This window comes from Opisthocomus hoazin, chromosome 27 (genome assembly GCF_030867145.1).
Source record: "Opisthocomus hoazin isolate bOpiHoa1 chromosome 27, bOpiHoa1.hap1, whole genome shotgun sequence".
Taxonomy (NCBI): domain Eukaryota; kingdom Metazoa; phylum Chordata; class Aves; order Opisthocomiformes; family Opisthocomidae; genus Opisthocomus; species Opisthocomus hoazin.
Window position 1 is genome coordinate 5,966,176 of NC_134440.1, and position 18,962 is coordinate 5,985,137.

At 64.9% G+C, this 18,962-nt stretch overlaps 1 protein-coding gene across 3 annotated transcripts; it reads right to left on the reverse strand.

Annotated features, from left to right (window-relative positions):
- Positions 1–1,789: 1,789 nt before the first annotated feature.
- MYO1F (myosin IF) lies at positions 1,790–17,881 on the reverse strand. Of its 3 annotated transcripts, none has more exons than XM_075444277.1 (28): positions 17,795–17,881; positions 13,873–14,010; positions 11,884–11,973; positions 11,325–11,419; positions 10,638–10,725; positions 10,309–10,398; positions 10,014–10,145; positions 9,797–9,931; positions 9,589–9,721; positions 9,005–9,201; positions 8,792–8,872; positions 8,490–8,576; positions 8,259–8,345; positions 7,825–7,992; positions 7,664–7,749; positions 7,200–7,281; positions 6,971–7,077; positions 6,552–6,650; positions 6,334–6,478; positions 5,308–5,422; positions 4,463–4,632; positions 4,186–4,331; positions 3,724–3,870; positions 3,496–3,644; positions 3,129–3,212; positions 2,778–2,979; positions 2,291–2,457; positions 1,790–2,200 (listed from the first exon to the last, which is right to left on the reverse strand). In XM_075444277.1, the coding sequence occupies exons 1-28, from the start codon at positions 17,795–17,797 to the stop codon at positions 2,124–2,126; spliced, it is 3,300 nt and encodes a 1,099-aa protein (XP_075300392.1). In that variant the 5' UTR covers positions 17,798–17,881; the 3' UTR covers positions 1,790–2,123. The 3 variants fall into 3 exon arrangements, with proteins under 3 accessions (XP_075300392.1, XP_075300393.1, XP_075300394.1); XM_075444278.1 differs by having other exon boundaries at positions 13,873–14,032; XM_075444279.1 differs by lacking the exon at positions 1,790–2,200 and having other exon boundaries at positions 2,342–2,457; positions 3,530–3,644.
- Between the last annotated feature and the right edge of the window lie 1,081 nt (positions 17,882–18,962).

Sequence of the window (18,962 nt, forward strand, 5' to 3'; positions counted from 1 at the left end):
ATCCTCAAAGCATTCCAGAGCCTTGGAGCATCCCCGGGGGCCTTGGAGCATCCCGGGATCCTTGGAGCATCCTGAGGCCTTGGAGCATCCAGGGGTCAGCAGAGCATCCCGGGATCCCCAAAGCAACCCGGAGCCTTGGAGCATCCCCGGGGTCCTTGGAGCATCCTGGGATCCTCAAAGCATCCCAGAGCCTTGGAGCATCCCGAGATCCTTGGAGCACCCCAGGGCCTTGGAGCATCCCAGGATCCTCAGAGCACCCTGGGGCCTTGGAGCATCCCAGGGTCGGCAGAGCATCCCGGGATCCTCAAAGGATCCCAGGACTTTGGAGCACCCCAGAATCGTCGGAGCATCCTGAGCACCGCAGAGCATCCTGAGCCCATCGGGAAGCCCTGGACCCCTTAGAGCATCCCGGGGCCCTCTGAACACCCCAAGTTCCTTGGAGCACCCTGGATTCCTCGGAGCATCCCGAGCCCAACAGATTGTGCATGGCCCCTCAGAGCAGCCCAAGCCCCTTGGAGCCTCCCAGGACCCTCAGAGCTACTGGAGCCCCTCAGAGACCCTGGAGCCCCTCGGAGCACCCGGAGTCCCTCGGAGCACCCCAGCGAGCGCCTGAGCTGGCCCAGCCCCTGCCTGCTGGCAGGGCTGACAGGGAGCATCCCACCTGCACAGCACCCACTGCCGGGGTGCTGCCCCCCCCCCCCCCCCCCAGCCCTGGGGAAGGGCTGGAAGACGCAGAAAGGAGTTTCCTAAACCCCCAGAGTTTTCAGAGACAATTTTTTTCCATTAAAATAACAACAGAGACTTGGTGTGTTTTCTCCCACCCCCAAGCTCCGCAGTGTAGGGACTCCAAAAACCCGGGATTTACAGCAAAAAAATCACCCCAAGGACCACAGGACTTGTAAAAACCCCAGACGGGGAGGCCCAGCCACCCTTCGCAGCGTGGGGCCATGGCGGACGTCGCACCCCCCGCGGCCTCCTGCCGTGTGCCACCCCCACCCTGGAGGAACGGGGGTCCCCTGAGCCCCTCTGCAGCCCCCCATCTCTGGGGCAGGGGGTTCTGCCTGCTGGGAGGGCAGCCCCGGCGAGAGCTGCGGGAGGGAGGAAGAGGAGGGCTGGGACGCGAGGCCGAGCCGCGCGGCAGCGAGCTGTCGTCACTTCCTCCGGCCGCCCCGCGCAGGGCCTGGCGGGGGGAGCGGGGGGCAGCCGGGGACGAGCCCCAGCATGTCGGCACCGTTCGTCCCTCTCCCCACTGCAAACCTCCCGGAACAACCCCGGGAGGGGCTCAGCTCCCCCCACAAAGAGCCCACCCCCCAGCCCTGGCTGCACCCCTGTCCCGGGGGGCCAGGGGAGGGAGGGTCCCCTGAACCCCGGAGCTGGTGCGGCTGAGGACGGCGGTTCCCACCACGGCACCCCACGGGCGAGACCTCCTCTGCCCTCCAAACTGGGATGGGGGGGTCCCAGCAGCCCCCTGCCCACAGCTCGGTGGGCTGTGGCTGAGCGACCCTCGAGCTCTGCCGGTGGGAAATCAGGGAACGGCGATGGCACCCCGGTCCCGCTGTGCCCCGTCGCGCCGCTTCGCCTCGGCAGCTCCCGGCCGTGCGGAGCAGTCCGGTCACGCCTGAGCCGAGCTCCAGGGGACGGCGGGTTTCGTGGGCTCAGCATCTTCCGGAGGGGACAGGGCTGCCGCCGACGTGCGCCCGTCCACGTCCCCACGCGGGTGCAGGGCTCTTGTCACGGAGCCGCGGGCCAGCACCAGGGGGAAATACAAACTCTGGGCTCCATTTCCGCGTCAGACTCAGATTCGCTAAGTCTGATTATTTACCATAATTATTACCAATAATCCTATTTATACCCCGGAATCACCGGGGCAGTTCCACTCCCAGGGTACGAACAAGCAGCAAAGAGCCGGTCCTCGCTGCAGGGAGACCGCGGCGTGAAGCGGTGGCGGGACGCGGCGCTCGGCACCGGCGCAGCCCCGCAGCCAGCGCGGGCTGGCGAGGGAGAGCTCGCTCAGCGCCCGCGTCGGTGGAGAACCGGGCCCCTTCGGCACGGCCGCGGCGGAGCTGGGGCGGGAGGACGGCGAACCCCTCCTTGCCTCTGGCCGTGCTGCCGCGACACCCAACTTAGATCTTCTGCACGTAGTTCCCGGGGAAAAGCCCTTCCTTGCCGTGCAGCCGGCCTTTCCACCAGCCGGAGATATCTGGGAAGGTGGGAAAAAAGCCGGGTCAGGCTCGGTGCCGCCGCAGGGCACGGCGGCGAGAAGCTGGGCAGGGCAGGAGCCCGGCAGTACCTTCCAGCAGGACGTCGATGATGTCCCCGACGTTGAAGCTGAGCTCGTCCACGTCCTGCCCGATGTACTGGTAGAGAGCCCGGCAGCGCGGCACGGCCGCCTTGGGCTGCGGCTTGGGGCGCCCGGCCGGCGGCGGCCGCTGGCTCAGGCTTCGCCGGCGCTGCATGCTGCGGGACCGGGAGACACGGGGTTCACAGCGGGGCCAGCGGGAAGGAGCGGGACGCTCTGCGCCCTCTGCCTCATCCTGCTCTGCCCCACCCGTGGGATGCTCTGCGCCTGCAGCTCAGATGGGTCCTCCCAGTGCGGGGACTGGGAGAACTGGGACGCGCAACAACCTGGGAGATGCCGTCCTGCCAGCAAGGTGGTCGGGCTGTTGTTGGGTCGGGCAGCCGAGCTGCTCAGAGCATCTCCCGGGGCTGGCAGTGGTGGGAGGGGAGGATGGGGCTGGGGGTGGGGGGGGACACGCAGGCGCTGGCGCAGGACCTACCCGGCCACCCCCTGGTCGGGCACGTTGAGGAAATCCATGTTCTGCTCGGAGGGGGGCCGCGTCCGTGGCTGGCGGCTGGCGTTTCGGGTGGGCAGCGCCGCGGCCGGTGGCCCCCGCGCCTGCTTCTGGGGTGCCGCGTGGGCGTCCCGCTGAGCCCGGCCGTCACCGCGCGGGAACTGGGGTGCCCCGTTCCTGCAGGTGCCTGGAAGACCCCCGCCCCGCCCCGGGGATGGGGCGTTACGGGGGAGCCCACGCTCAGGCTTGCACCCCCCCTCCGGGAGCACAGCGCTGGCTGGATCCAGGCTGGGGTCCCCCCTCCCTGGCACCCCCCCTCGGCAGTGCCCTCCTCACCTCTGGGTGCCGGCGGGGCGTTTCGGGAGGGTGCCGGGCACCGGCTGCCAGCCCTGCTCTGCGTCGCTCCCTTCCTCGTGGGCTCTGGGGGGACACGAGCCCCCCGTTAGGTGTTGGTCCTCGGAGCTGGCTGGGGGGGGAGGCTGCCCCCACAATTTGCACCCAGCTGCCCTTTTTCCCCAAAACGCCCTGTTCGGCCCCATCGCCCCAGCAGAAGTGGGTCCCCCCGGGGGAAAGGCATTTGGGGCACTGGGGCACGTGCCTGCTCACCCCAATGTCCCCAGGTCTCCAGCTGTGCCCTGCGGCCCCGAGGGTCCTGCCTGTCCCCCCCTCCTCCCACCACCCCCCCGAGCACCCTGGCACTCACTGGCATTCCTGGGGAGCCCATCCCCGATGCTGACCGTAAGGGTTTTGCCTCCGGCTTTGAGGGCGGCCACGTCGCCCTGTCCTCTGACGAAGGTGACGTTGCGGGTGCCGCCACCGCCCCAGCCCTCCTTCTTCACCCGAAACTGTAGTCTAGGGGAGAGAGAGGCCATGAGGCTGCGGTGACAGGACCCCGTCCTGCTTTGTCACCTCTCCCAGCCCCTGTCCTTACGTGTCCTTGAAGGAGAGGCGCAGCTTGGTGCGGGTGAGCTCCTCGTAGCGCTTGCACAGCAGGCTGATCAGCTCCGTCTTGAAGATGGACTCCAAGAAATTGTCGGCATCGTTCTCATGGAGGATGAAGAAATCATCCTGCCTGGTGCTGGGGGAGCAACCCCGGCATGGGGGCATTAGCGGGGGACAAGGCTGGTGCCGACCAGTGCTGGGTGGGACCTGGGAGCCCCACTGGGCTTGGGTTCACCCCGAGTCAATTTGGAGGGTGATTTAGCTGGAAACCCCCCCGGTCTCCAAAGCCACGTCTGCGGGGAGCCTCCTCCCCCGGCCCGCTGCCTGCTGCCTCCACGGCGAGGGGCCGGGGCACGGCCCGGGGCACCGGGGCACGGGCGGGCTGCTGGAGCTGCTGGGTGAAGCCTGGCCACGCGGCTTCCCCCCGCGGAGCCCACGCGAAGGGACGCACCTCAGCGAGACGCCGCTCACCGCCTGGAGCTCCACCTTCTTCTTGAGCACCTCCTTGATCTGCCCCTTCTCGGGACCTTTCTTCACCTTCTCCCGCCCGATCAGGTAGAAATACTTCGGGGTGAGGATGAAGTCCCGCTTGATGGGCTGGGAAAGGGAAGAAGCAGGGAGTGCAGGGGTGTTCTGGGGGGCACAAGACCCTCACCCACATCCCACCCAAGGCCAGCCACCGTCAGCTATGGCTTGGCCCGTCCCAAGCCCCGGGCGGGTGCACGTACCTTGAATCTCCGGTCGTACTTGGTGATGGAGTCGGCGAAGTCTACCCGCTCCCGCTTGGCCAGGAACTGGCGCAGCTCCGGCCGCTCCTCCATGCCCAGGTAATCGCCCACGAAATTCCTGTTAATGCTGTTCCTCCGCCGCTCTTTGAAGTTGTAGAGGATGTTGGAGGCTGCGAGGGACCCCGAAGCGATGCCGGTGGGCCAGGGCTCTGCGCCGGTGGCTCAGCCCTCGGCTCCTGCCCGCCCGCCCTCCCGAACCGGCTGCGGGAGCCGTGGGAGCCATCGCACGGACTGCGGCAGCAAGAAGTGGGGCTCGTTCGATGCCGCAGGAGGAATCCGAGCTGCTCGAGTTCGGCTGGCTTCGAAACCCGTTAACAGCCCTCAAAACCCCTTGTGCTGAGGGAGGGGGGGAAGGACCCAGCTGCTTTCTGGGTTTTCCCCCTTATTTTTTCCCTACACGCTTGGGAGGGTGGGAAAATGCTGGCGATGGGGTCAGATGGTGACCACTGGCCTTTCCCATCCCTCTGCAAACGCTGACTCAGCTACTCTTCTGTCCCCTTGCAAGCAGGGAAATGCAGAGCGAGACAGCGCGAGGATCTGGCGTCTGTCAGGGCCTCTCCCAGGGCTGGAAGCAGGAGCAAGAAATCTGTGCCCTGCTTTTAGGTGCAGGAAAAGACCCCGGGCATCTCACGATCTGGTCCCTCCTCACCCCGCTCCTCGTCAGCGCCACAATTAGGGGCCAGGCTGCCGCTCTCCTGCCACTCTGGCAGCTGGGCTGTCCCCAGCAAAGGACACCCTCAAAGGGGTGCCCTGGTGCCGGTGTCCCTGTCCTTGCCTGGTCTTACCCTCCTCTCGCATCTGCTCGTACTTCCGGATGGCGACGTGCCGGCGCCAGGCCTTCTGGATCACCCGAGCGAAGCCGTCGAATTTCCGCTCCCGCATCTCTTCGAGGAGGAAGAGCTGGGAGGGACACGGGGTGCTGAGCATTGGCACCCCAAACCCTCCCCAGCATTGCCCAAAGCAAACATAGAATGATTAAGGTTGGAAAAGACCTCCAAGCTCATCAAGTCCAACCATCACCCCGTCACCACCGCGCCTGCTAAACCATGTCCTCAAGTGCCACGTCTACACAATTTCTGAGCATCTTCAGGGATGGGGACTCCACCACTGCCCTGGGCAGCCTGGTCCAATGCCGGACCGCTTTTTCAATAAAGACGTTTTTCCTAATGTCCAATCTAAACCTCCCCTGATGCACCTTGAGGCCATTTCCTCTTGTCCTACTGCTGGTTACTTGGGAGAAGAGACCAACCCCCCCTCACTCCCCCCTCCTGGCAGGGAGCTGTAGAGAGCGAGAAGGTCTCCCCTCAGCCTTCTCTTCTCCAGACTGCACAGCCCCAGCTCCCTCAGCCGCTCCCCATCAGACTTGTTCTCCAGACCCCTCCCCAGCCTCGCTGCCTTCTCTGGACACGCTCCAGCCCCTCCATGTCCTCCTGCTTGTGGTGAGGGGCCCAAAACTGAACACAGCACTCGAGGTGCGGCCTCACCGGTGCCCAGTACAGCAGCACGATCGCTGCTCTGGTCCTGCTGGCCACACCATTCCTGATCCAAGCCAGGATGCCGCTGGCCTTCTTGGCCACCTGGGCACACTGCTGGCTCATGGCAGCCGGCTCTCGACCAGCACCCCCAGGCCCTTTTCTACTGGGCAGCTCTCCGGCCTCTCTGCCCCAAGCCTGGAGCGTTGCGTGGGGTTGTTGTGACCCAGGTGCAGGACCTGGCACTTGGCCTTGTTGAAACCTGCGATGCTCAGCTGCGTGCAGCGGGACGCCGGGGACGCCGGGCTGCGGGGCGAGGGGCAGAGCCGGGCGACCTACCGATTCGGGGTTCTTGACAAACACCTTGCTCCGCCCCATCTGGTACTGGTCTGGGTCCATGTTGACAGAGCGCAGCAAGTGCTGCACCCCTTGCCGCTCGTCCCCACGCCACGATGGCCACGTCTCGGGGGTGAGGATGGCGTAGCTGCCGGGACAGGGGACGTGAGTAGCGGTCAGGCTGCGGGGACCCGCCACCCCCGGTCCCGGTGGCCGCTCACCGTTGCAGGAACTTGTGGAAGAGGCGGCGGTAGGCGAAACCCGCCCGGCGCACTCGGATGTTCTCCTTCAGCCCCAGGTACTCGACTTGGTGCTTCACCCTGTGGAGCCGGGAGGGACCCGCGCGGCGTGGGATGACAGGTCAGTGGGGGGGGACATGCCCAGACCCCTCGGCCACCGCTTTGCACGGGGATGCCCTCAACTGTGCACGTGTGAGAGCTTCTCAGAGCTCAGAACCTCTGGGTGATGCAAGTGTGTCCCCCCACCTCCTCAGCACCCACCTCTGGGTCTGTGGGCACAGACGGACCAGCCCGGGGGTGCAGTTCTTGGAGAAAAGTGGGTCCTGGCCACATCTCCATGGCCAGGTCCTGTTCCCCAGGCTCTGTGGGCTCTCTGATACAGCCCGAGGGGCCTCTGTTACCTGCTCTCCTCCCAGTCCCGGGGTTTCTTGGTCTCGTTGGGTTTGATGCAGCGGATGTAGTGTGGCGTGCACTTCATTAGCGTGTTCACCAGGTCGTTAGCCTGTTTCTGTTGCAAGGAGCGACCTCTGTAGCGTTGAAGGCATTGGTGGGAGCCCATCACCCCGCTGCTGCCCCAGAGGCAGCTACTGCCCCAGAAGCAGCTTCTGCCCTGCAGCCTCCGAGACGTACCTTGATTTTGGAGCCCGCAGTGGTCGGTCGTCCCTTTTTGTCAGAATCCAGCTTTTCTGGGAAAAGCATCCGGATGAAACCACTGCAAGGCAGGTGACAGTCCCCAGGTGAGCGCCGCCAAGCTCCCCAAGCTCAGCAGGTGCCGAGCTGGAACCAGCTCCAGCTCTGCTTTCTGCTGCTGGGACAACCTGCACCGTGGCTGAACCCGTCCACCCCCAGCTGCCCCCAGGCCGATGGGTGCTGGTGGGTGAGCACCCCTCTGCCCAGCCCCGCAGCCCCTGGGTGCCGCTGCTCGCGACGCGGGGATGCTGCTGGTGCCTGCGGGGTGATGCTGAGCACCCCGAGCTGTGGCTTGGGCAGAGGCAGGACCGGCAAAGCTTCATGCTCCGGGCGTTGCGGATGCTGCCCTCTGCCCCAGCCCTGTGGGGCTGGTCCCGGGGGGCCGCGGCGCTGCCGGGACTCACTATTCGCTGCTCTGCATGAGCTCGATCAAGTCGGTGAAGAGCACGTCCCGGTTGCGCTCACAGAAGCCGTTCACGTCGTAGGAGACCTGGGGGCAGGAGGGGAGCTCAGCCCCGCGCCGCTGCGGCCGGGGCCGCGGGGTGCTGGGTGCGGGGTGCTGTACCTTGCCTGCGTAGTGGTGGATGACAAAGCCTGAGCTCCAGCTGTTGAAGTGCTCGTGGGTGCCCACGGCCGCCTGCAGCTTCTGCAGCAGGGTCTGATCTGCCCCCTCGCCGGTGGCGTGCATGGTGGCACAGACGTCGTCCAGGACGCTCATGATCCCGGGGGGGTTCTGGGGGAGGGACAGCAAAGCCGTGCGTGTCCAAAGGTCCAATCCTGCATCTGGCTGCGCTCAAACACCCTGCACTGGTCAAAGCTGCTTCACGCTGAACCACAGCTTGGCTTAAGGATGCAGAGCTGCTGCTCTCCCAGGGCTGCTCCTCGGCAGGACCAGCTTCTGCCACCCGTCCCCAACAGCACCGGCCCATGCAACACCCCCCTCCCCAGGTGCCTTGGCTCCGCGAGAGACCCTCCGCCGGAGGAGGGGACCCCACTCACCAGCTTGTTCTCTATCAGGTCGCACACCACCTTGTTGTTGAAGTACTGGATCTGCGTCCACTTGATCCCCTCCTGCACGTATTCCTCCTGGGGAAGCGCAGGGAGAGCCGGGTGGGCTCCGACCTGCGGGATATGTCACAGCCCCCCCGGCTCCGGCTGCGGTGCTGGGACCTGTCGGTGGTGGGGGTGCAGGAACCAGGGTGCTGACGCAGCCCCCCAGCCCTCCCGTACCTGCTCTGCCTTCAGGGTCAGCTCTATGAAGATCTGCTGCAGCTTCTCGTTCACAAAGTTAATGCAGAATTGCTCAAAGCCGTTTTTCTGCAAAAGGAAAAAAGACGAAAAAGAAGATGGGGTTGAGTTGGCTTCTGCTCCTCTCACCACATCGGGGGGGACCCCAAACAGCAGAGCCTTCGGGTGCTTCTCCAGGGACCCCTCCCAGAGCCATTGACTGCTGACAGCCCCCTGCTCTGGCCAACCTCCTTGCTGCGGGAGCAGGGAAGGACATTCCCCAGCTACACCAAAGCAACACATGCCTGGAATATTTCGAAGCCGTAGATGTCCAGCACCCCGATGCTGTACTCCTCATGCGGCTTCTGCATCTCCCGGTTGACAGACTGCAGGGAGAGATGGGAGCGGTCACCTCCATCGGGGCCGTACGGCAGCGGGGTGGCTGCGCGCAGGAGCGGACGGCGAGCATCCCCTCCGCACCGCGGCCACTCTCGGCCCGGCCCGCAGGGACCTCGCACCTCCACGAGGAAGTCGAAGACGCGAGCGTAGAGCCCCTTGGCCAGGGCGTCCCGGGTGTAGGCCGCCTGCTCCACGTTGAGGGTGACGGTGATGGACTCGGAGCGGCCGCCCCACTTGCTGTCCATTTTCCTGCTGGTGACCTTCTCGTTGAGGCGGTCCTGGTCGATCCCCAGCAGGTAGGCAGGGAAGGCCAGGGCTGGGCAGAGGAGGGGGACGATCAGGGCTGCCCGCTCCCCTTTTGCCCCCCCGCACGGTGCCCACAGCCGCTGCCAGACCCCCCGACCCCATCCAAGCGCAAAGGAGAGCGGTGGTGCAGCAACCAGGGACGTGGGATGTGGTCCTCCCTCTGCTAAATCACAGCAAGTGACTCCAGGGATCTGTCCCTTTGCTAATTAAGCTCTGGCTGTGCCATTTCCTCGCTGCCTCAGTTTCTCCGTGTCTAACATGGGGAAGATGCTGATGCTGCCTCTCTCCTCTGCCCGGGGGATTTGTGCTATAAAGAGTTTGCAATTCATTGCCACGGGTCCCTGATGAGAGCGTCCCCGCTTGCGCCCCCGGAGCAGGGAGGGGGTCAGCTACTCACAGTCGGAATTCTCCACCCAAGCGTAGTTGCCTTCCTCCCGAAAGCTGATGTTTCCCAGGTGCAGGATCCCCGCCACGATCTGCAGCACCAGCTGCTGGTCCTCGCCGCGGATGCCGATGACCTGCATGGCGTTCTGGGGGTGCGGGGAGCCCGTCAGCCCCTGCCCGGCCGCCGCCAGCTTTGGGGACTCCCCCTCCCAGGCACTCACCATGGTCTCATGGAAGTCGCTGCGGTCGTCCGTGCCCTCCACCCGGTACGTGTCCGACTGGTTCAGGTAGTAGTAATAATCCGGGCTCATGATCCCCAGGTTCTGCCGCTGCTCTTGGGACGCCCCTTCGATGAGCTGGGAGAGAAACGGGGGCTGCGTTACCCAGCCCCCAGCCCCCGCGGCCGCCCAGCTGGCTGCACACCCCCCCACCCCGTACCTGGTAGTAGATGTGGAAATTCCTCTCGCACTCGTTCTGGCTCACCACCCGCGACTTCTCCAGCAGAAAGTTGGAGATCTTTCCCCCGTCGGGTTCGCCGCCCCGGCTGAACTGGATCTCGAAGTACTTGCCCTGCCCCAGCACAGCTCCCGCTCAGCGCCGCGGCCCCGGCCACCGCGACTCCTCACTCGCCCCAGCCCCGGCTGCTCTCCCCCTGCTCCCACCACGCCTGGCGCGTCGCTGGGACGGATCCTGGCCGCGGCGCTGATCCTCCGCACCCGCCCCAGTGACTTACGAAGCGGCTGGAGTTGTTGTTCCGGACGGTTTTGGCGTTCCCGAAGGCTTCCAGCAGCGGGTTGGACTGCAGGATGATGTCCTTCACGTGCTGGGGACAGAGCAGGGGACGGGGCTGAGCCGGGGGGCCGCATGCCCACTCCCCACTGCAGCAGCACTGCCTGGGGCTGGGGACAGACCCGGAGCTGTGCGTGTCCCCAGCCCTGGAGCCAGGGCTGCTCCGTGTGCCACCATCAGCTGGGGGGATCGGGGGGCCGAGGCGGTGGGGAGCGATCAGGTTGGGAGGTGAAGCGATGCGCGGCAGCCGGGGGGGGGGACACACAGCCATACCTGCACTTTCTCACCACCCCCAGACACTTTGGAGATGTAGCCCATGATGTATTTCGCTGCCACCGTTTTCCCGGCCCCGCTTTCTCCGCTGTGCGAATGTCAAAGCAGAGGAGACATGAAACAACCCCACCGGAGCCGCCCGTCCTAAGGGTGCTTCGGGGTGGGATTCCGGGGCAGGGCCAGGGGCTGATGGTGGGTGACAGCGGCTGTGGCCTCCCTCCTGCCGTGTACTCGGGGCGCGTGGCAGCTCTGACGCCGGGGACGGGGCTGCCCAGGCGCTCTGGGATGTAACCGGGGCCAGAGAAAGGCTGGGCGAGGAGCTGCTCGGGGAGGAGATGCTGGGTTTGTTGTTGATGGATTTTGGAGGGGAGGAGGGAGACTTGGGAACCTCGGGGGGAAGTCTCCGGCCTTGCCCCACATCCTGACCGTCTCCCTTGCAACACCCAGCCGGAAAGGTGCGTTGCACAAGGCTCGGTCCCTGCCTGGGACAGCCCGGTCGCAGCCCCGGCTGGTGCTCGTGGCCCTGGACGCCGGGGTCCCTCCAGGCTCCCTGACCCGGGGACCCACCACGGGGCTTCAGCCGCCTCTTGCCACTGCACCGGGGTGTCCCCGCGGCGTGGGGGGAAGGGGTGACGGGAGCAGCCGGGCCCGGAGCGGTGGCACGGCGTCCCCAGCTGTACCCCGCACCTGATGATGACGCACTGGTTCTCCCCGTCGATCAGCATGTTGCGGTACATGTTGTCGCTCAGGGCGTAGATATGGGGGGGATTTTCATACTGAGCCTAAAAAGGGGGACAAGGACAGAGCAGCCATCAGCCCCCCGCCCTGAGCCCCCTCCCCAAACCCCCTTGGCTCTGCCCATGCACTGCACCAGGCAGGGGCAGGCAGCAGGGACGGGGAATGGGTCTCTTGCCACAAACCCGAGCTAATCAGCGGCAGGTCAGATGTTTTTTCGACTCCCCCCCTCCTCCCTGGGAAGCTGGCTGCGGCAGAGCTCGTCGCTCGGGCTCAATTTTACCATCTTTGGGTTGCTTTGGCGTGTATTTATGAGCTGAGTTTCCCAGGAATGTGGATTTGCTCCCGAGTCTCATGACTGACTCCCCACCCGTGTGTTTGGGAGCACTGACCCCTGCAGCACCCAAAGGGCTGGGGACACTCATGGGACCCCCCCCCCCAAGTATTTCGCACCCAATTAAACCCGAGGAGCCCTCGGCCGACCCCGCCAGCCGGCACGCAGCAGCCTCACCGCTCCCTGGTACAGCTCGATCTCCAGGTCGGTGAAGTACGGCATCTGCTTGAAGGGGTTGACGGAGATGAGCACCGGCCCGATGTAGGTCTGCGTGGCAGGTTAAGGTCCGTGCGTCCTTCCCCACGTCCCCCCCTTCCCGCTGTCCCTCCCTGCCCCGAGAGCAATGGCAGGAAGGTGGCTGGGGGGGTCCCTGCCTCATGCTGGAAGTGGCACCAGGAATAACACGAGGGTTTTGAGCTCGGGTGCAGGCAGAGCTGCTGCCATGACCTGGTGCTCTCCCGGCCACGGGGCCCAGCGCTTTGCTCCCTCGACCCCGGGGCATCCGGCGCAGGGTACAGCAGGAGCATCCCCTCTGCTCCCTGGCCTCTGGCTGAGAATCGGCTCCAAAAGTGGCATTTCCAGCACCCCGCAGCCTCCTGGAATTCGCCCTCTGCTCAGCTGCTCGTGCTCCCTCTGCAGCTTTTGCCTCAATTTTATAACCAGGGAAACTGAGGCACGGGAAGCAGAGAAACCACCGGCTCCTGCCTTTCCCTGGCCACCCAGCTACTCCGCCGGCCTCGGCCCCTGCCCGTGGCATCCCCGAGTCACCCGGGTGCGGGCAGGAATGGAAAAGCGGGGAATTGCTGCTGGAGAAGAGACAACGGCAGGATGGGGACGAGCCCCCAGCGCCCCGGGGAAGGTGTTGGGGACATGGAGGCTGGGGACGGAGTGGGGTGACCCCGAGCCCCCAATGTCCTGTTTTCGGCCCACCTGACAGCAGGGGAAGGGGAAGAGCAGCAGAGGAGCAGGAAGAGAGGGGCTTTTCTGGGAAATGCAGAAGCTCGGGGCTTTGAGTCACGGCTAGGCAGAAGCCCTGCGTGCAGCGGCACAACAAAAAAAAAAGGAAGAAAGAGGCCGAGTGGGGTATTTTTTGCCTCCGAAAGAAAAGTAAAAGCCAACCCCTGAACACATTTAAAGCCCCAGGGCTGCCGAAAGAGCGGGGAGGACGGCTGCGTCACCGCCGGCCGGGGACAGAGCATCGCCTTGTAAGGACAGAGCCGCATCTTCAGGGAAACCACAGCCGCTCGCAGCGGGGTGAGCAAGCGGCTCAGCCCCGCGCCCAGCCCCGCGCTCAGCCCCGCCGTGCCCTGCTCTGTGTGGTGGGGATTTTGTCCTCGTCCCCACGGCAGCCAGCCAGCCCAGAGCCGGGGTGCAGGCGAGGAGTGTGCCATGGTGCCGGGGTGCTGAGCCGGCTGCATCCCCGAGCAGGCGTGGGGCGAGCAAGGCGAGGGCTCAGCGCCTCGAATCGTGGGCGCGGGGACACGTCCCCATCGGCACCGCGGAGCACGAGAGCCGCCGAGCCCCCCATGCACGGCATTTGGCAGTGTCAGCTCTGGGGTGGGAGCCAGCGGCCGCTAAAGCCTCTGGGCTGGGGGATGGCATGGGGGGGGCAACACTGGGCAGGGTGGGAGCTGCGCACCCTGTGCTGGGTCGCACCTCCTCCCCGTGTCTGCAGGGATGCTCCCGCTCCATCCAGGGTTTGCCTGGGTTTGCTGGGGGTGCAGAGCAGGGTGCTATGGGCGTCGGAGGCTTGGGTGACAGCGACAGGGGACGATGGCCACCACTGCCGCGGGGGTCGGGTGCCCTCAGCACGGGTAGGCGGGTCTCCAGGGTGCAGGAGCAGTGGAGGACAGCAGACGAGGGGCTTTGCTCGGTGCTCTTTGCTCAGTGCTCTTTGCTTAGGGCGTTGTGGCTGCAAAGGAAGGACCAAAGCGGATCCCGGGGCTTGGCAGGATGGGGGTCACGGCTGCAGCGTCTCTGCCGATTGCAACTCAGCTTGGGAATGGCAGCATTCCCCCAGCCGACCCCAATCTTGTCCCACCACAGTGTGGGGATGGGACACTCTGCAAGCATCGGGGCAGCCCCAGTTTGGCCCATGCCCTGGCAAAGCCTTGGAACAGAGCCCTCCTGCTCCCCAGCCTCGTCCCGCTGCCCCGGGAAGGATACAAAGATGTAATCGTCCATGAAACGCTTCTTGAGGTTCTCCACGATGGCCTCCTCGGAGATCTTGGAGAGCAGGACCATGTCGTCCACGCCGCTCTGCTTGACATTGTGGCTCTGCCAGTGGAAGCGCTCCTTGCTGCCCTGGGGGAGAGGGCCACAGCGACTGCGCCGGGGCCGGCACCGATGGCAGCGGGGCTCCCGGCCTGGGGCTGCCCCCGCTCCCCCTGCGCTGCTGGGAGCTGTAACTGGCCCCAGCTGTGGCTCCGGAGCAGGCACCCTTGGGTGCTGCAAAGAGGGGTGTTTTGGCCACGCTGGGACCTTGCAAAGCTCAGAATCCCAGTGCTGCTGTGCCTGGGCTTGCCCCGTCCCTCTGGCCAGGTCCTGCCTCACCCCAGGTCTGGCAATTGGGAGGGGAGATGGGGCACTGACAGTTTGTAACATCACCCCTGCTCGTTACGGGGTAACGAAGGACTAATGAAGTAACTGCCACACAGGCTCTGCTTATGAGTCAAAGGGGGAGCAAAAATAACCCAGGGGAAGGGCAGAAATTGCAGCTGGTGGGGGCACCCCCGGCGCTGTGCACCCTCTGGTCCCCGTGCACCAGGGCAGAGATGTGGCTGTGTCCCCATCACCTTTTCCTCCCTGCCCAGGGAGAAGCCAGCACCTGGTTTCCATCCGCCCCCCAGCTCTCCTGGCTCTGTCCCCCGGGGGCTGTGGGGCAGCAGAAAGCCGTGGGATGCGACTGAAGCCCCTTGTGGGGCTGAACACAGCCCTGGGCTGTTAGCGGAGGGTGAGATTTCACCGTGCAAAAACTACTTGAAGGCCCCTTGTCCTGGAGGGGACACCCCACCTGGACCTGCCCACGGCTCCTCTGTGCCCATCGCATGGCCCCCGCGGTTCCGCTTTCACCCAGCGCTCCCAGCACCGATTTCACTTCTCCTCCCCCCCATCGCCCCCGGCCTCTTACTCTTTCCATTTCCCTTTTCTTCTCTTCCCCTTTTGCTTCATTTTCCTGCTGGCTCTGAAGATTTCAGGCCTCCGGACCCTGACGTCTTTGCACACTTCTGTCTGCACCTGATTTTCACAGCCTGCTTGCAGCCGTCTGCACCCACCCTCGGATGCTCAGCACAACCCGGCACCGTCGCGACGGGGGACAGAGGGACTGTCACGGAGCGTGGAGGAGCTCGGCAGCATCGTGCTGCTCCCCCCAGCCGCCTCCCTCCCTGCTGGGCTGCCGGGCTTTGCAACCCAAAATACCGTCCATGCCCCCCCAAAGCCCCAGTGCGACTCCAGAACCCCAGCCCCCACAGCCGGCGGAGGGGCTTTCGGCTTCGTTGTCCCACCACCTTCCCTTGGGACGCGTGGACCTGGGGCAGCTCAGGGGCACCAGGGCTGCTCACGCAGCCTGAAACCACGTAGGGAACTTCTCATCTTCCTCCTGTTTGTTGCTTATGGGTCTTTTTCTTGCCTTCCCCTCCTCTTCCTCCCCTCCTTCCTAACAAGCCCCTAGAAAAGCCACCTGGAAAAATGCAGGCGGGCTCAGTCACCTGCTCCAGGTCACTGTGCTGTCACCCAGGGAGCTGTCGGTGACCCCAGGAGCTGCCCAGCTTCAACCCAGCCTGGCCAGACCCTCATGCTCCAGGTGGAGAGGAGCGGGTCGGAAGGAGCCCGCGGGGAGCCCAACACCTCGGTCCCCCCTCCCCTGCCTCCGTTGCCCTGAGTGCTCCGGCGCAGGCACCCTGGGCTCGCAGGGCTCGTTACGGCACCAAATTAAGGCAAATATGAGCATTTCCTGCATTGCAAGCTTGGTGCTTTCGAGCTGACACCCGGAGCTTCTCGTTCAGTCAAAGGACTGCTCAGAGCCGTCAGCGACGAGCGCATGCCTTCGCGACACCCCCTCTTCCTCCGGGCACAGGTTAGGTGCTTTCCTGGCTCAGCTGGGGCACTGTCTCGCTCTAAATGAAGGTTTTGTCCCCAACATCTGCACAACCGTGGGTGTTTCCACCCTGTTTCTGGCAGCACAAAGTCTGCTGGCTTTCCTCAGCACGTCCCGAGAGGCAGCATGGGGAGGTCCGCGGGGCCAGGGCTCCCTAAGCTGGGTAAAAGCCTCGTGGGGAGGATGAAGAGGAACGATGCTCCCTCAAAACACGTGGCATCGCCCAAGCTCAGCGCCCAGCGAGGCCTCGCGGGAGGGGGGCTGCCGGCAGCATCCCTGCGGCGAGCGGGGTCACAAGCTGAATTTGCTTTCAGAGGTTCGGGGCGGCGGATCCTCGGTCCCCTCCTCTGTCCCAGGATGAGTCAGAGAGCAGCAGCTCGACAGCCGCCGCCACAGGGGTCCCCAGAGACGGCGATGGCTGGGGGGTCTGGGCCAAACACCTCCACGAGGCCACTTCATCCTCAGGCTTTCGGCAGTCCTTGGCCTGGGCTTCCAGGTGCCGTCTGCAGCTGCTTTGCACAAGGGACTTTGCTCTGATGGTGGTCCCACGCATGACGGGCGCATGCGGGGGGATCCACGTCGGGACCCCCAGGAGCATCCCAGCCTGGGGCTGCAGGACAGGGACTGTCACCACCACAGCCACCGCCTGTGCCCGCGGATGCACCCGATGCTCAAGATAGGATCACTGAGGCAGGGAGGGGAGAAGCCCCATGACAGCAATTGCAAAACATCATCTGTTTTTCTTCAAAGCTCAGGTCTGAGCCACCAAAAAAACCCTGCAAGCCTCACGCAAGGAGGGGACGCAGCCCGAGGTGGCACCTTTCATCTCGAGATAGGGCAAGCCCAGATGCAGCCAACACCTTCAAACCACCGGAAGCCTTGGGCAGAGCAGCACAGGGTGTTGCACGGCCGTCACAACCCCACCAGCTCCCCGCCACTGGCAGGGTTCGGGGAGGGGGCTTTTTACCCGGTGTTTTGGGGATGGGGGTGGCCCCGGAGCTGGGCCCCAGAAGGGGTCGAAGTTGCGGCCGCGCAGCTCCCTGGCCCTTCGGGAAGCCACAAAACATCTTCAGGTCTTGGGTGACAGTGCAGAGGGGACAGTGTCTTGTGGCAGACAGCACTTGAGCAGCTTCTCCGAGGTGACAACCACGACCACAGGTGGGAGAAGGCTCTGCTGCAGTCTGGTCACTGTCCCCTTCCTGGCTGAGCGGAAACCCCCGGGGACAGCATCACTGCGAGACATGGAGTGAGCAGAGCCATGGGCTGAAGGACACAGCTGCGGCCACGCCGTGCAGACCCTCACTCAATGCCTGAGCATCTCCTTCAGAGCTTTTGCCTCCCTCTCCTGCCTCCAGATCCACTTCCAGCCCCGGCCGCTGCCCTGGCAGCAGCCCCACGTCCTGCCCGCAGCCCCACGTCCTGCCCGCAGCCCCTGCAGGTGTCAGGGTGTGAGGTCTGACCCCGGGCGCTGACACCCAGAGGGTCCTTCCCGGCTGGAGCTGGCCGGGGGTATGGCTGCCCCCGGCACCTCTGCCCACACCATGAGCACTGAAACCAGCAGCACTGGTGGGAAGCTGGGCCAAGAGGAACACAAGGCTTCTCCTGTGGGTACCGCGACGGCAAAAATCAAAACCACTTTTTGACAGCCCGGCCTCAGCGCCTGCTGCCCTCCATCCTGCTCGGGTCAGCGCTGCCGGGGGCACTGACCCCGCACCCAGCACCCATCCCCGCCTGCTCCCCACCGCCATGTCCTGCGCCGGTGCCTCACCCAGCCCCAGCTCCAAGCCCTGTCCCCAAGCCTGCGCTGCACCGTCCCCTCTCCAGCGGGGACACGGGGTGGGCTCCTGGCACCTCCTGGAAAGCAGCAAGGGACCGCGGTGGGTGCAGCAGAGGACAGGGCTGAGGTAGCCAGAGAAGGGGGTGACATCCCCAGGGTGCCCGAGGGAGACAGGGTGGGGGGAGCCCAGCGAGGGCCCCACTTGCACTCACCATGATGTCCCTGCGTCCTGTCCCTGGGGAGCCAGGGGCTCCTGTCACCGAGGGCCGGGGGCCATCCTGAAGTGCTTTGCTTTTGTGTTTCTGCTGCAACTACAAACTGCAACTAAATTTTTTTTTCCTCCTCCCACTTCCTCATTCGATGCCGGATTGCTGGGGGTGGGGAGGACAAGGGTGGCTCTCTGCTGGCGCAGGAGGCCTTGGGGTGGCCCTGCCCAGGGTGACCCCACCTCTGCTGCGGACGGGTGCTGCCGGTGCCAGCGGTCACGGACCTGGGTAAGTGGTGGGTGCTGGGTAGAGCTCAGCAGGGATGCCCAGAGCCTCCACAAAACCCTTCTCCCAGTCCCGCCGGTGACAGCTTGATGTGCCCCACTCCAGGGGCAACCAGTCAGTGCTGGGGGATGCTCTGCTTTAAGGTGCTTTTAGGATCAAGATGCTTTTGGGTGCTGCTTTTCTTTTTCAGGTCTTTTGAACCAAAAAATCCACACTTGAGGAAGTGTTTTGGCTACAGTTGGGCCAAAGCCATCTCAAAGAGACCATAGCTGGAGCTGTGCAGGGAGCAGCCATGCTGGAGTCCCAGCAGGACTGCAGAGCCAGTGCTCCTGCAAACCCTGTGCGCACGGTTCCGTCTCCATCCAACAGCCCTGGGGTGGAAAAGCTCCTCTGCAAACCCCCGGCTCCGTGCGACGGCACCGCACCGCTGACCCTGGGCCGTGCCTGAAGGGGAGAGCCCGTCGTGCTGAGCGGTCCCGGCAGTGGTCAGCCCCCCAGCAGAAAGCAGCCCAGAGGGGACAAAGGAAACAGTCATGGCGGGGTGGGAAGCTGAGGGTTCTCCACCGCCGTGTCCCCCTGCAGACCTGCCATCCTGCGACGGCCCCTCCGCTCGCCCAGCACGGCTGTGGCAGAGCCCGCAGCCTCGGGAACCGGCGCCCAGCTCCACACGCACACCGAGCGATGGCAGCCATGCCCGGGAGCGCTCCGCTGCTGCAGAGCCCAGCCCGGGTCTCGCCGCTGCCCTGGCCCAGTGCAGGTGGCACAGCAGCTCTGGGAGGGCGTCACGCTACGGAGACCATCCATGGCGAATACGCACCGTGCGCTGGGCACGTCTCTCACCAGCAGAGTCTGCAGAAAGTGGAGGATCAAAGTGTTCCTGAGAGCTCTC

What these genes read in the sequence shown, in the direction of transcription:
- MYO1F (XM_075444277.1), bottom strand. An exon ending in ACCTGATAGAGAACAAGCTG is followed by an intron (nt 7,993 to 8,258) that starts GTGAGTGGGGTC and finishes TCCCTCCCCCAG; the next exon opens with AACCCCCCCGGGATCATGAG. An exon ending in TTCCACAAGTTCCTGCAACG is followed by an intron (nt 6,479 to 6,551) that starts GTGAGCGGCCAC and finishes CTGTCCCGGCAG; the next exon opens with CTACGCCATCCTCACCCCCG.